Below are 15,918 nucleotides of genomic sequence, written 5' to 3' on the forward strand. Positions count from 1 at the left end.
ACAACACTGTGCGAGCCGGACGCATCATGCACTGCTTCTGCCAACCTGCACTGTGATAATGGAGCCTTCTTTGGCCACAAGCACTGCTAAATGGTCTTATGTCCATAGGCAGAGGACCGCTGCCGTAACAGCAGCTTTTCACATTACGATGAAAATCAGCTCATAGCTGAGAGAAAAGATTCCTTCCAGTTCTCATACAATATGTTTTAAATAAGTGATTTAGGTGGTCGAGCACAACACACTTAGAATCCAAAGTAGTGCTCCCTCATAGCAGCAGCACCCGCAGATACTCTGTCTACAGGGAAAATTCTGCCCAGAAAAACAAGAGATTAAAGACAGATGGGGAGCATGCAGTGTCTTCTCATGGAATGCCTTGACAGTATCTGCACAATTAGAGCTGTAGGAGAAAGTTTTAAAAAGTGCTAAAGTGACTTAGAAGCACGTCACACTTTCAAATGTGATCAAAGGCATCAGTTTCAGAGGTACATAGTCTTCTTTGTGTCTACTGTGCTTTCAAAAAGGAGCCTCAAGCTCCTTTATCATTTAGATATTTGAAAGTGTCACCTTTCATTTATACCTCTGAAGCCTCTTACAGAGGCGTATTTGGAGCTTCAATTTGTTAACATTGTTTAATCTTCTTTGCTGTTGGAAAAAACACAGATTTACTCACCATTTTTCCTACTTTCCACTGTTCACACCAGCTTGATGAACAGTATTTTTAGCTATGAATCACAGATTCGGTCATGATGACTTCACACTCCTAAAAGACGCTTCCCAACAGTTCAACTTTAAAGGTATATCTCTAACATGCTCCTCCATAGCTCTTCTCTTACAAGTGCTCTCAAGTTCACAGAAAGCCCCAGAGCTACTTCGTGACAAACCAGGAGCCTGAACACAAGTTCTCATTGCCCAAATGAGGCTCTATATTATCGTGGTGTTTCATAAAGGGAAAGGACATTTTCTTGCAAGTGAAATGTTTTAAAATAAAAAAATTTTGAGATCAGGATCATCTAAGAAGATTCCACTTTGCACAAAAACCCACTATAAAAAGCAGATTAAAAAAAAAAAATAATCAAAGACTCTCTACAAGAAAAATGCACTTGGTCATTTCCTTCTAAGCAACAGAACAACTGTCACAATATTTAGAGCTGGCCACAGAGAGCAATTCTGTTTTACAGCAACTTCGGAAATTTGTTTTCATTCTTCACCAGCACAAAACCAAAACCTTCTGAGGAATGTTTTTGCAAAATGGAATTGTGTGAGAATACTCCTGTATTCACACACACGCACAAAGTCAGTTCAACTGGCAGCGTGGATGGTTTGGACAACAGGAGGCCTTTCCATTAATAAAAGCATCATGAGAATCAGTGCATCTCTGGGAAATGTTTTGTATTTGGCATAAGAGTTTGCTCTCGCAATGAGAACACAAAGTTTAATAGAAAGCATTTCAATCTGCTCTAATATTTTAAAATGCCTTATTGACAAACTAGATTGTATAAAGATGTTTTTCTTACCTGTTAATAATGAACCATGCTACAGTCAGCATTCCTGCCAGCCAAGTCCCACTCATAACCCAACTGGTTACAAACAATGCAGTCACATAAATTCCCTGCAGTCCAAAAACTATACCAATGTAGAAATACACTGGTTCAATAACTTCCTGAAATTACAAATAAAAACGAAGAGACATAGCGGCAACTGAGCTGAAGCTGGAAATTATTACTATTCACTATTTGCATACTGCTAACGGTGTGCTAGGTGCTTTACAAACAGGTAAGAGACGGCCCCTATTCTAGAAAAGTATTAAGCATGCTTTTATTTTGGGCTCAGGGAGAACAAAGCAGTGTGAATTAAGAGCACACTTCAGGACTCAACTTGCTAGTGCCATGATTTTTGTATTTGCTTTAGCATGAACATTGTATGCGCCAGATTTAATAAATCTATACTGCAGTGAGATATAAAGTTCACAGGACTACTGGAAGAAGTTATGTAGGGGAGGAACTTGGAGAAGTAAAGATGTGCAAAAACGGTTCCAAAATAAATAAATAATAAAAAAAGAAAGATAAACGAGAGAGGATACAAGTATGCAGCCTAAGCAGAACAAAGCCCGAGCAGAGCAGAAAGAGACAAAAGGTTTATCTACAAAAGTGTTTTTCCCTTTTGTGTATACAGGAGTGGGTAGAGACAGTTACCACTATAATAGACTTCTGTATTCCGAAGGAGCTAACTTTCCTGATTTTAATGGATAGCACAGATACTCTCCACATTTCTAAGCGGTTTGTAGAAGTAAAGAATAACAGACAGAAAAGTTTAGTGCATATAAACCCCCCAAAATCCTATGCCAGAGACTGATCAGAACTGAGGAGAACCTGGACCTGGTGAGAGGCTTAGCTCAATTCATTCAACAAAAATTGCATGTGTTTAATGTATACAGCATAGAAAGTCTCATACACACACACATACACAACCATAACGAAAGCACAGAAAGTAGGAGAAATGCACATACTTCGCTACCAGATGCTTGATATAAAACACTGGCAATCAACTCTGGGTACAAAGTCATTTGCTGGACTGCATTTATTGTCTTCAGTGATATTGTCTTATTGTTGTGTGTCAACTCATAAACACCTGTAGACAAAAAAAATTTATTATTCTTAGAATCATTTACTATTGCTGTTCTAAAAAGAGGTGAAAGTGTACTTAAAGGTAGGGGGAAACAGATTTGATCATTAAAGATACTGACTGATTCACCACTCCTAATTTTAAAGGAAGGAGATTTCTGTGCCAGATGCCACTCCACCCTACTGATTTAGCAACAAAGTTATTACCAGTTTTTGATCTAGTCTTTAAATAGAAGGCCCAAAACTAAACAGCTGAAGCGTAGTCTTTTCAGTTACATACTGATGCAGCCCTGGAACCAGCTACCTACAGATCACCTTCACAGGAAGTTCTTAACAAGTGAGACAAAAATCTAACAGGGATGAGTAGGATGTATTAAACCTGTCTCCACAAAGAGGTCAGATATGATGGCCTCGTCACCCTTTTCAGCCCTGCTAAGAATCACTCACTTAACACAATATGCCTTTGTATGGGATTGAGATGAAATTGAAGCTGGCATACATGAAGGATACATCATTCTGAGATATTATAATTAAAGACTTGTCATGACTTAGGACAATAGAGGGAAGAGGAAAAATAATCCAAATTGGGGGGGGGGGGGGGGGGGGAGACCAAAAACCCCAACAACAATGCAACAGCCAAACAAGATAAATGTTTCCAGCTCTGAGCATATCTTGGTGTGTGGTCTGCAGCTGGTTCTCTGCAGGCCAAACCAGGTCTTGCAGGACTCATAACTGGGTTCAGCACAGCTAAGATACACCTTTGAAAACTGGGTGCCCCCATAATACCTAGTAGACACATGAGTCTACCTGTTTGCAGAGGCAGTCCATCTATTCATGGCATGGGTAATCTCCCCAGAGATAATGAGGAACTGACTGTACCAAAGACCTATTATACATTGCTGACGTGCTACACATCAGCTGGGAAACTATTCAACCAATAAAACTATACCTACAAAGTTTAACTAGCTTCAGATGAGGTTTCATGAGGGGACTGAACTAATTCAATGGCTGACCCCTGCAAGACAGAGCTGTCCACTCCCTCTGCTCTCCTGGAGTTCTTGCCTTTTCCCCATGCTAGTCCAGGTGCCCTTCTGAACTCACTAAACTAGCATGAAAGTGTTCCATCTTCTTTTCATTGCTTTAGTTTTCTGCTGGTTTAGGGACGTACAGTCAGTGAGCTCCAGAGCCAGTGCAGGATAAAGTGCAGGAACGCAAAAGAATGAGAAACCATTGCCACCCAGTTTGTTCTCCTTCCTGTTGGTTTCCATCCCCATAACTCAGTGCTCATCAACATCTATTCATCATAGCTGACAGGAGTAGAAACCTCTGGCAGGGACAGGATGGAGCACATCAACTCTTGACAAAAACTGTTCCATCTTCTGACAGAGGATGGAAAACAGTAATTTCCATCCCCCGTTCCCAAATTAAACATAAATTATGCTTACATGGCAGAAAATCCACTATGTAGCACAGGCAAACCCAACGATAACTTCCATATGGGGCAATATGAGAGTAATATTAATCCTATTCCAGAGTACTCATTAAAGGTAATCTGCTGGAATACAGGATAGTTAAATATTGTTTTTTAAAAGGCACTGAAAAGTTGGGACAGCATGCAGTTTTTAATTAATCTGACTGATATACCTATACAAGAGTATAAAATCAGTCTCCCCAGTCTGCAGGAGCTTTTTACCGTCTCCAAAAGGAACAGGACTTTTCAAGGTTAATAAAACAAACAGGTTTTGTACCTCTTTGAAAGGAAGGAGCCTTTAGCAGTTCTTTATAGAATGAGTAATAAATGGCACTGTCACCCTGAAATGTAATTTCTCGTTCAAGTTCCTAGAGAAAAAAAAAAAAAAAAAAAATTCACATCCTGCAATCTCTTCCCGTAGAAGACTATATATTTTCAGATAGACTGGTTTTGTAATACAGCACACGGTTATGATTCTACTGTACATCTTCAAAGTATTCCACAAAACATTAATCTTCACAGCACCTCTGTCAGGTATATAATGCTCTCTATAACTTAGCAATCATGCTCAGAATCAGAGCAACTCAAATCCACATCGTAAGTCAGCACAAGATCCACAGGATCCTTTCATATTCATAAACCTGAATTTCATTCAATGTTCCATACTTTACTAAATAATACAGTTCTTAAAAAAAAAAACAAACCCCATACATTCCTGTTGTTTAGCTTATGTAATCCAGTATGCTTCAGTTTTTTCTCAAAATTTTAGAAAGGTATTTCAATGATAAAGGATGGCATGGAAAAATATACAAAACCGTGACAAGACAAGACTACTGTTAGTAAGAGAAATACTTTTAAAACAAAAAGAAAGAAAGAAAATAAAAAAAGAGACTACATCAAAGACAGAGGCCTGAGTAGAAGGACATGGGATTCTGCAAGCAAGTACTTCCAACCTGACACGGATCAGCTTTGATTTCAAGGACACAATTTGGCTTTTGTTTCAGTAGTTTAACTTTTTGTTTACCTGCCTGCTGGAAAACCAGAATTTCCGTTCATGATATGTTGAGAGGTACACAGCGTACATCATTCCACTAGTGACTGCCGCAAGACAGCCAAAGAAAAGTTTCGCAAAACGCTGAATTAACATATCTGAAAAGGGACAGTGAAAAAGCTAAAATAGTCCTGAGGATTTAGAAACAAACAGTATGCCCTACATATGACTCATTTCTGAACAGTAAGTAAACTTACTGGCATCAGAATTATCACACCATCAGCAGCACAGATATATCAAGAACTGGTTTGTTATTCCTCTCCTGCAGACTTTTCCTTCCCAGTTGTTACCATTGCTTCATAGGACCCTCAGATAAAATACTCACATGCTACACTTCAAACTTCTCTCCATTCTAGTAAACTTCATTTTCAAATGAATTCCAAGAAGGAAAAGTGTCTTCCAAATAAACAGAGCGAACTCTAGATTTTACCCAAAACACCACAAACTTCTTAAAGACTTCAACAGAAATAGGTGGCAATACCACATCTAACATCAATACTGAGACATTCTATTCTCCATTCTGTTTTTAAATACAAGAGGAAGGAACTAACGTGAATTTTACCAAACTCATTCAATGAGTGTCTACTTCACCTATAGCTCCCTCAAGTTAGTATGCACTTTTAACATAAGTTTTTGGTAGCTTGGTGAGCACTTGCCTAAAATTACACCTTGTTTTAGTTCTGTTTCTTGAAAAGCTGTAAGGACTTTCTGTCTGTTTGTGTTTCAGTACCATTACTTCATGCCTTTCAGCTTCCCAACCGAAAGATCATTCCAGGCACAATTAAAATATTTATTTGTACTCAAATAGTAACAACAGTAAGATTCTTAACCCCTCTGCCTCTCCCCCTTCCTCTCCCCCACAACCTGAAACAATCCAGGACTACCATTTTACTCTGCAATACATAAAATGCCATTATTAAGGAATTCTAATGTGCATGCCTGTCTTTTTCTTGAAACATTCAAAAACCTAATTCAAAATAAGTCTGTTACAAATTACTGTGCTACAAATATCTTCCCATAAAATGCAGAAGAATAATGAAAAAAAAATCAGAAGTTGGCTAAAAGTTCTGTAGCTTACATTTTGGCGATCTTCCCAGCTTTGAGTTTTCTTTGTTTCTCTCCTCTGGAGCCATTTTGTCAGATTCTGTACAGTTCTGCTTCTTTCTCTGTCGCAGGTCTGCTGCCCCTGAAGACATTTTTTTTAAGTTATTGCAACACAATACCTAAAATCACACTCTGAGAAATCCACACAGCAGCAGGTAACAGCCAGTTATTGCTACTGATTCAATCCCACAGCAGATACATTTGACAAAAAGACTCAATTAAAGTATGTCATATGCCTAACTAAAATACCAATATAACAATACAGAAATCAATTCCTATGTTATTCCTTAGAAAATCCAATAGTTTTCTCTTGAGGCCATACTCTGGGATTACCGAGAAGCCAAACTGGAAGCTAACTGGTTTATTCCATGGTATTACACAAATGAAGGAAAGCAGTAGTTGAGATAAGTTGATACAGACACTGGAAGAAATTGGTACCAATTCCATTCTACTCTCATCCTGGTTTTACGTTGCTATAGTACAGTAGTGTACCAGGCACACTACTGTAATACAAAAATTGGGCTAGTCCATTAGTTTTAAATTGAGCTGCCTGCTATTCATATGGTGAAAGCTTTTATAAAGTAAATATAGTATCAGTTTTTTCCTGCTTCCAGATCTACTGGAACTAAGCAGATTTATGAATTTTTAGCCTAACATATAATTAAAAAGCCCAGTCTGCTAGGCCACATAGATCACATCAGAAGACTGAGGGTTTCTTTGGCTTCTGTTAAGTTTTCTGTAAACAACAGCAGTTTGAAGCTCTGGCCCATTTATTTTACAGTCTGAAAGGCAACGAGGCTAATTCACAGAGTGCAAGTCTCCACACAAAAAGACTCATTGCAAAAAGTCTGTTATAATTGCTATATTAAAGATGACATCCCACAACCTTTATGTCATTTTAGAAGCGTGATGAAAAGGTTTAACCTTAACTCACGCTCCAGAGTTTTTAGCTCTCCAGTTTGAGTTACTGTCCAACATTGCTTGAAATTTTGTAGCCACTGATTTCCTCTGGACTTAAAACAGCTCTTTCATAAAGCCATTCAACTTCAAATTTGAAGTGTCAATCTTCACATCACACAACAAAGCTTTTAATTACTCTGGTTGTATATTACTTCAAGTCTAAATCAGTCTACTTTCAACTCCCAACTATTAGATTTATAAGTTACAAACTAGAGATAGTAATATAAATAAACTGTTAAAGTGGTGTCTGCCTGTATCAGGACACCTGTATTTGTGTTTTAAGAGGATTTTCAAAGCAATTTATAAATTATTCCAAGCAAACCAAGATCTCAATGATAACATTTTTCATGGAATGAACAGAAAATGTCTACCTTCTTAAACAAGACAAGAATTGGAAAGATATTAAACAAAACAAGGCTTAGGGTGTTCAGTATCGCATTTATCATTATGTCAATCCAAAATGAAATATACACCAGCATCTGTTCATGTCACGTATATAATCAGCAACGCAAACACCAAGTGCACTGCAATTAAAAATCACTGGTACCCCACAAAATAAAATGGAGGGAAAAAAAACTAGATCACCAGAATGGGCAGATATATGCTCAGAAAGACAACTATCCGCCCTTGTCATTCTAGTTATGACCAAAGCAACAGCAGTGAGAACACTGGAGGAAAAGGCATTTCTTTCGCTTTTCTGGCAGATAAGTGAGCCATATTAGAAGTGTAACACACTTATAACGTCTAGGGTTAGCAGCAGTAATAGAAAACTCCCAAAGAAAGAACAATTTAAAATTCTAATTCTGAAACATCTACATCTCAGTCAGCAAGTGATCTTCACCTCGGTTTTGAAGACTGCTCAACAGATTCCCCCCCTCAAAGCAATAACAAAGAAAGATCCAAGTATGCTACTTCTGTTTCATTTGCAGCTGCCTTAAACAAGAAAAATGCTGTTTCTACTTCTATGAATCCTTTAAATGGGGTGAAATGAAAGTCAGACAAGGTGACAACTAAAAATAATCTAGGATTTTGAACTGATGACACAGCCTTTAGTACCTCTCTATCCAGCATGCAATTTTTCATCTGAGATTGCTTTCTAGTTCCCTGTAAGTTCCCAGTATGTTTTTTTTCAACTCTTGTTCAGACAACAAGCATTGCACTTATTTTTGTGTATCTATTGCAGAAAAGCATAACTCATTGCTCTATGTGCCACTATATTAATCCATTTTTCACCTGCAAATTGAGTACTGTCTGCAATTCTTGTCCTCTCATCTAAAGAAGGATAAGATAGAGCTGGGAAATGTTCAGAGAAGGGCCATGAGGATGATCAAAGGTGTGCAATGGATCCCACACAAGAAACAAGGAAGCAAGATGAGAATGCCTCAGTCTGGAAAAGAGGATGACGAACAGAAACATGCCAGAGGTCTACAAGCTAGTGAAGTGCACAAACAGGCTGAATAGAGAGCAGTGATTCACCTTTTCTAACACTGGAAGAAGTTATCAAACAAACCCAGTGAGTCAGGCTAAAAGGAACCAGTTCATCGCACACCACCTTCATGTAGACCACTCCTACCCAAAGAATGTTCTGTAAACCAAGAGTTTACACAGATTCAAGAGAAGACGGACACATTTGTGGAGGACAAACAACCAAAGACTACTAAATACACAGAAACCATGTCCAGCTCAGAAAGTACCCCAGCTGAGAACAGCTGGGAGGCTGGAATATGCCATGGGACAGTATCACATATGCTTGTTTTATTCTTGCATTTCTCTGGGTGCCAACTTACAGTCATGTTTCTGCTTATTTCCCCAAGAAAACTAAATGCCATCTCCTAGTTCCCACAAAGGAGGTTAGCACAAAAGAGACCTGGAGAAAAATGATTGTGCGGGGGGGCTAAAAGTGAAACGAGAGAGGATACAGACTAAAACATACAAACGGGGAGACGGAAGGGATGCCAAAGAAAAAGCACACTCACGGAGGCATCCACGGAGCTGACGGATGCTGCCCCGGGGTGCTCTGCACACAGGCAATGCCGGGCGAGGGAAGAGAAACAGACCCCAAGTTTCTGGGCTCCCATCCACCCAGCTTCCTCCCGCCTGGTGCTGCAAACGATGGGCTGCCCTGGGCAGGGAAGAGGAGGCCTCGTCAGCGGGGCCCGAGGGGGCCGCCGAGCAGGGATCGGTCTGGCCTGAGCCGGCACTGCCACCCGCCGCTGCAGCGGTGGGACCAGCCCTGCCGGGGGAGGCCGACTCCGCGGCCTGCAGGCGGGCGTTTTACCTTCGTACGTGCGCTACTGCCCCGGCACGTACCTGACACAAAACCGCGAGCCCCAGCCGCGGCCCCACCGCCGACCTGCGCCAGGGGAAGCGGCCCCGGGAACCGGCCCTAGCCCGGCACGGCACGACAGGCGCTGGCCGGGGCCCCAGCGACTTCCCTCCCCGCCCCCCAGCTCCGCGGCCGGAGGCGGCGGCGGCGGCCCCGCCGCGGCGGCCGTTGGGCACGCGCCCCCTCACACGGTACCGCCGGGCGCGGGACGAGGCAGCCCGCAGCCCCGCCCGCCCCGCCGGCGGCGGCGGCGGCGGCGGAGGGGGATAAGGGTGACACACGCGCCGCCGCCCCCCTCACCTTCCTCCATCGCCAGCCTGCGGCCGCCGCCCGCCGCCGGGGCTCCCCGCCGCTCTCTCCGGGGCGACACCACCCCGCCCGCGCTCCTGCCGCTGTCGCCCGCTTCTCGTCGGCCCCGGGGACGGGAGCGCTCTCGCATAACAGAGCGAGCGGAGCTCAGCGGCCCCTCACTTCCTGCCGCCCCGCTGTCGCTCCTGCCGTCGGGCGCCTTCTCCGGCGGAACTGTGGTGGCAGAGCGAGGGGGGGCGGCCGGAGCGCAGCGGCGGCGTACCGAGGCGCAGGCGGCCGGCTGGCCCGCGCTTCCGGGCGGGGGTGGGGTGCTCCGCCTGTAGCCGGCACCGGACCGCTCGGGAGGCGCGAAGCTCCGGCCGCCTGTCAGCCTGCCCCGCCTCGCAGCCTTCAAAAGCAGCTTCACACCGGCAGCGAAGTGCGGTTCCCTGTCGCCCCCGCCTTCCAGCCCGGCTCCAGAGGGACCGTGTCTCTTCAGAGGCCATCCAGGCTGCGAGGCCCTAATCAGAGCATCTCCTGTGGGTGCCTCTCGCTCAGCACCCCACCTGCCCTCTGCGAAGAGCCTCCCTCCCTGGGAGGGGAGGTCTCCCTCCTGCACAGCATTATCTGGAGAGTCCAGGCTTGATGGTCAGGCACAAAACTCTGGGCGAGCCGCAAGGGCCTGGTGAGAGAAGGTTGGTTGAGCCTTGATGCACACCTGCCTTGGGCTCCTTTTTGCATCATGATGAACTACTGGAGCACGGTACCAGCACCCCACTGTCGCAGAGGCTGTACAAATGCAGGACAAAAGGATGCCCCCACCCCCAATGAAGTTACAGTCTGCTTTAGGGGAAAGTGGGCTCTGTTTGGATAAAGGGAGGCCAGTGAAGAACATAAGGAAGCGATGAAACATCTTTAAACAGTGGAATAGGTGGGCATTTCAGCATACCAGACACCTAATGATTATCGTAGTCGTCAGCACCCTGGCAAAAGAAGGTTTTGGAGGGATGGGGTAATTTTGTGAATGTGAGCTGGGCATGCCTTCAGAGCATAAAGGATAGCATGGAAAAGTGTTTTCTGTAACTTAACAAAAGAGCTGGGGAAGCCGGTACGTTCACTGACAGATGCAGTTAGAGATAGTAGCTAAGTTAGGAGGACAGGACTGGTGATGAAGGATCTTTAGAGAGATCTTTACTTTATGCTTGAAATGACAACAGATAGGAGTCCAAGGAAGAGATGCAAAGAATGGGATGATGTGGCTACGATGACGCTTGTCTACATTGTTTATTGCAGGAGCCCTTATGGGCTCCCCCAGTCAAGACCTTGTCATTTTGGGGAGTCTGGGAAGCACAGCGCTAGGTTGCACCAATCCACAAGTAGTGATGCTGCGAGAAAGAGCATGTTTCACCCCGCAGCAGTAGCAGCTTGGATTTTTGGTGGTGAAAGTCCTAAGTTCTGACCATGACAATAAGCTGAGCTGATTATATACATGGAGCTGGATTCATTGCAATATGACAATCCCCTGATTTTGCAGCTATGGCAACATAAGCTACTTCTATGCTGCACGTGGGATGCCAGGCTAGGGCAAAGGCTGGCGCCCTCCCTGACCACTGCCTGGGGCCACACCTCAGGAGGTCCTGCTAAGAAGGAGTCTTGCTCATACTGATTGCATTTGCTGCTGCAGACACCCAAATGCTTGATTCTTGGGTTGGGATTGTCAAGGACAGAAGTTCTTACCCTGCCATGCCCCAAATCCGCTTGCAGATCTCTGTGGTGGGCTGAGGGCCCAGGGCTGAATGGGCTGCTTGGACCTCAGAGGGAACTTGTGTTTTGGTGGTTGGCCACAGCCCTGGGGAGGACCTCCAAGCCTTGCTCAAACCTGCTGTGGAGAGAGAAGATCGAGACAGCTGATGCAGGACCCAGCCCAGGGGGAAGGGTGTTCCCAAGCAGCATGTTTTCCAAGGAGCACCATGTTGTCTCCTTCCCAATGCCTTGCTACAGCTCTAGGGGATGGACTGAGCACAGGCATGGGCTTGAGTTGGCAAGTAGCTATTCAACAGACCACAGCTGTACTACAGGCTAGCCTTCTGTGTGGGATTTACCTCCGCTCATCATCAGATGGTCAGGGTGAGTTCTTTAATAGGTGGTGTATAAGGCTCCGTGCATTAGAAGTACGCTGAGAAGCTCCAGAGTCTATAGGACCGTGGTCTTGACAGAGATAGTCCAGCAAAAGCTGGAGGGCTGGGGCAAGATCTGATGCTTAGCTAAATCAGCTTAGATTTTTCTCTGTCTTAGGTCAGACCTGTAATGTCGAAGGTTGGGGATCTCTCTCTAATGATCCGGGGCATGTGTGTGGAGATGCACTGAGGTTCACTACCAGGGCGCAGACATCGTTCCCCACGTAAGTGCTCTGGACTAAATTCTGCCACCCTTTGAGGGAGCCTTGCCCTGAACATGAACTGCCAGATTAGGATCGTCATCTCTGGGAGCAAGGATGGTGTCGACCAAATATTGAAAGATTGCTGAAGACACCCGGCTATTTGCTAACTAATAGTTTAGAAATAATTAGAGTGAAATAACTGAGAGGTGGCCAGGATCTGTGCTGTCTGCGTCTCATCGTGTGTGTGTGTGGAGGGAGTTCCCCAGGCACAGTTTGCCAAGGGCCGTGCTGCCTGGGCTCAATTTTGGGTCGGGAGGCTGTGACCCCAGCAGCTCTTGGCAGCCAACCCTGTCCCGCTGCAGGAGTGCGTCGCTGAGCAGAGCAGCTGGGCTTATTTAAACACCTCAGAAGTAAACCGATGGAGGAGCTATCAAAGAGGTTTGTGGGAATCACCCCTTGGGGACTGCGTGTCTTCTGACGTGTCTTCTGACATGCAGTCGGGCCAATGGCCGATCAACTGCTGGAAAACTGATTTGGTTACTTGTCTAGCAGCTGCAAGGAAAAACTAAACCAATTTGTGTGTCCTATTGGAGCGTAAAATGAGATTTATAAGTTTCCTGGATTTTTTAATAAAATCTAAAATACTTCTGCAATTGTTGATTTATTGGATAGTTAAGAGTTGCTTATGTTTTTAATGATCCATAAATTATCCATTGCATTTTTAATGTAATTGGTTTTGATCTGGTTTATTTTTTTCATAACTTGATTCTGTTGTAAGTTACCAGAATAAGCACAAATAATCATTGCAATCAAAACAACAATAATAATTTTAAATATTTGTACTCAGACCATCAATATGTGGACAGGAATAAAACAAATGACTGCTCAGTTATGCTCTAAGTTTTGTTTTTCTTAAGCCTTCTTTGTACCTGCTGTTTCATACTGTACCTTGTTACATTTCTTGTGCAACTCCAGTGTTCTACTGATGCTCCAGCATGTGGATCATCCCATACCTTGAATCCAGTAGAACTATAAATGCACATCAAGTTACTTACATGCACAACTGCAGAGAAAGTAGAGAAGAAGAAGTAGAAGGTAGCAGAGAAGTGAAAAATCTAGCCTGCTCACTTGGGTTTCATTTTTTTCCAAGGTCTTCTATGGAAAAATTGCACATTTGAAGGCAGGAGAACCAAAAATCATCTTTCATGCAAGTTTCTTTCTCCCAGAATGAATATGCTGAAACAATTTTTAGAGTAATGTTGAAAATGTTATTACTGCTGCGCTTCAATCTTCCAAAATGCTTTCTGGAACTAATACTATATGAAAGTTATTTCATTTGACAGCTTATGATGTGCCCTAAACATTGTGCTGTAATACATTACAATGAATAAATACGGGGATGTTGTGTTCTTTTGCCAAGCTTTCTCTGTACAAACATGCATCATGTATCTGCATGATGGCATTTGTTCTCTATTTACATACTATTTCTAAGCCCTACAGACATAACTTTCCTTTTTGTTTACAAGTCCGTGATACTGATGCTTTCCAGTTTAACAATCTTTCTTTCTTTTAGAGATGTCAGGAGGCAGACATAGATGTACCTTAGTATAAAGCATTAATACTGGGCATATTTGTCATTACTCAAAAGTAAAGAATATGTACTTGTTTATTTTGTAAACAAACCAAGTTATATTTTTTGTACGTTAAAGATCCCACGCCTAAAAATTTTTGTAAAGTTTAGTTTCAATAATCAGGTAACGATTGCAGATATTTCACCCATTCTCCTAATTTCAGCCTTTTGTGGGGTTAATTTTCTGGCTTCTAACTTATGGTTCTGGATTATCAGTATCCCAAGGTTTTGCTTATTTTAATTATTTCAGACCCTTCCCTCCCCAAAGCTGTATATGTTCTACAAGGATGTAAAAAATATTGCCTATATAAGTGTTCGTGAGACCAAAATTTTGCACTGTGCTCTCCCACCTGACATGGGGAATGCAAGGAAATAAGTGGGGGGATGTTGGGGGATAATGACAATATGGAAGCATTACTTAAAACTGGACCCAAGAAGTCAGAAAATTAAGCTACACAAACCATATAGAACCTTTGGGATTTTTCCACCTATTTAGTTCTCTTCCTGCTTTATCTCAGCACAGCTTCCAGTGTCGCTTCAGCTCCTGCCTGCATTGCCCACAATATAAGTGAGTCAGGTTCTGTTGTCACCTGCTTCATTGTAAAACTTGGTTAATATCCATTAAATCGATGGAGCTGATTTAGATTTGCGCACTGAAACTGAGTTGGGGACATGGAAACATGCTTTGGCTCTGTTCTTTCTTTGCGTCAATCCTCTGGTGGTAAATCTATGTTTTGATTTCTCCTGGGGCCTTTGGAATTTTTTTTTATCCCCCCAACACGGAAGACACTACTGATGTGATTACCACGACCATCTTCCTCTTCTCTTTTGTCTTGTACCCTGCATCTTATGTTCACCATGTCTTCAATGATGCATTTTCCAATACTGTCCTTGAAGCAGCATGAGATCCTGCACGTTCATTTTCTTTACTTCTTCCCGTCACTCCTGATGCTTCCCTGTAATCTAGAACTAACTCGTAAGTCAGCCTGTGTTTAGATTTTGTGATGCTGTACAGCCTCTCATCCTGTCCGCTTTCTCTTCTGCTTCCCTCTCACAATCCCATCATCTTCTCCATCCCTTTTTTGTACCACCTGAAGTAATTCCTCACCCTTCTTTGTGTTTTCACCCTCCAAAAATGCATTGATCCTTATCACAGTTGCCCTTATCAGACCTGTAATTTTCTGTATTAGTTTCTCGCTTTTCATCTTTCTTTATAAGACCACGCCACGTCAGCTGGCTAATTGCTATATTGCTCCTCCAGCTCAAGTGCCTGCGGAGCACTATATCAGTAGTAAAGTCACGGTAAAAGGACTACAGGAGAAAAAACTTGATATTTATTTGTTTGTTTGTTTGTTTAAACACACATGCCCCCCCTTAGTGATGTGACTTGCTTTCTGTACTACTTCCCTCTTTCTACTCTTGCTCTAGTTCTTGTTTGTGCTGTAGACGACGTTCCCCAGGGCAGGAGCCTGACCCTTGCATTTGTAAAACAAACAGCGTATTATGTGCCTGGCCAGAAATAGCTGTAAGGGTGCGTAACTGGCCGATAGCAGCCTTGCCCTCCGCTTGGCCTCTGCTCTGCAAGGAGGCCCAGTGCTCTGCCGTTGCCTGTGTTCTTTGCTGCACTCCTTTTTTCTCTCTGAGCTGTCTCTTTGACTTTTATCCAAGGATAAAGCCCTGTGAGGTGGATGACTCACACTCGGCACTTCCTTTGACTCACGCTTTGCCACCTAGGACATTGGTCAGCTCTTACTAAACCGCAATTTGTTTTTTTATTGCTTATGATGACATCCCTTGCAGCTCACATCTCTGATTTCACTATCACTTCTGCTGGGTCAGAGCTATGCTTGTTCTTCCATGGTTGGTCAAAGCTGTGTCTCCCCCTTTCTCCCTCCCCTTGGCTTTGACAGCCTTTGATTTTTTAACCATCCCCTGCAGATTTTGGAGCCTGGAGGCTCTCTTGTCTCCGGAGCCCAGCTGTTGGGGCTGTATTTCTGAGGAAGAAGGTGCTGCTCCCCACCGCAGCCTGCCCTGCCAACACGGAAAGGCAGCCTGGCCCCTTGCCTCCCCGTGCACCATCCTCACTG

At 43.5% G+C, this 15,918-nt stretch overlaps 1 protein-coding gene across 1 annotated transcript in view; it reads right to left on the reverse strand.

The window, feature by feature from the left end:
- Positions 1–9,972, reverse strand: part of DPY19L4 (dpy-19 like 4) — a 30,428-nt gene extending 20,456 nt beyond the window's left edge. Inside the window, exons 1-6 of the mRNA XM_050891893.1 lie at positions 9,834–9,972; positions 6,222–6,329; positions 5,117–5,241; positions 4,370–4,460; positions 2,507–2,628; positions 1,515–1,660 (exon numbers count right to left, since the gene is read on the reverse strand). Coding sequence (XP_050747850.1) covers positions 1,515–1,660; positions 2,507–2,628; positions 4,370–4,460; positions 5,117–5,241; positions 6,222–6,329; positions 9,834–9,972 — 731 coding nt within the window. The remainder of the gene's footprint in view (positions 1–1,514; positions 1,661–2,506; positions 2,629–4,369; positions 4,461–5,116; positions 5,242–6,221; positions 6,330–9,833) is intronic.
- Positions 9,973–15,918: the final 5,946 nt, after the last annotated feature.

This window comes from Gymnogyps californianus, chromosome 2, assembly GCF_018139145.2.
Source record: "Gymnogyps californianus isolate 813 chromosome 2, ASM1813914v2, whole genome shotgun sequence".
In the NCBI taxonomy this organism is placed as follows: domain Eukaryota; kingdom Metazoa; phylum Chordata; class Aves; order Accipitriformes; family Cathartidae; genus Gymnogyps; species Gymnogyps californianus.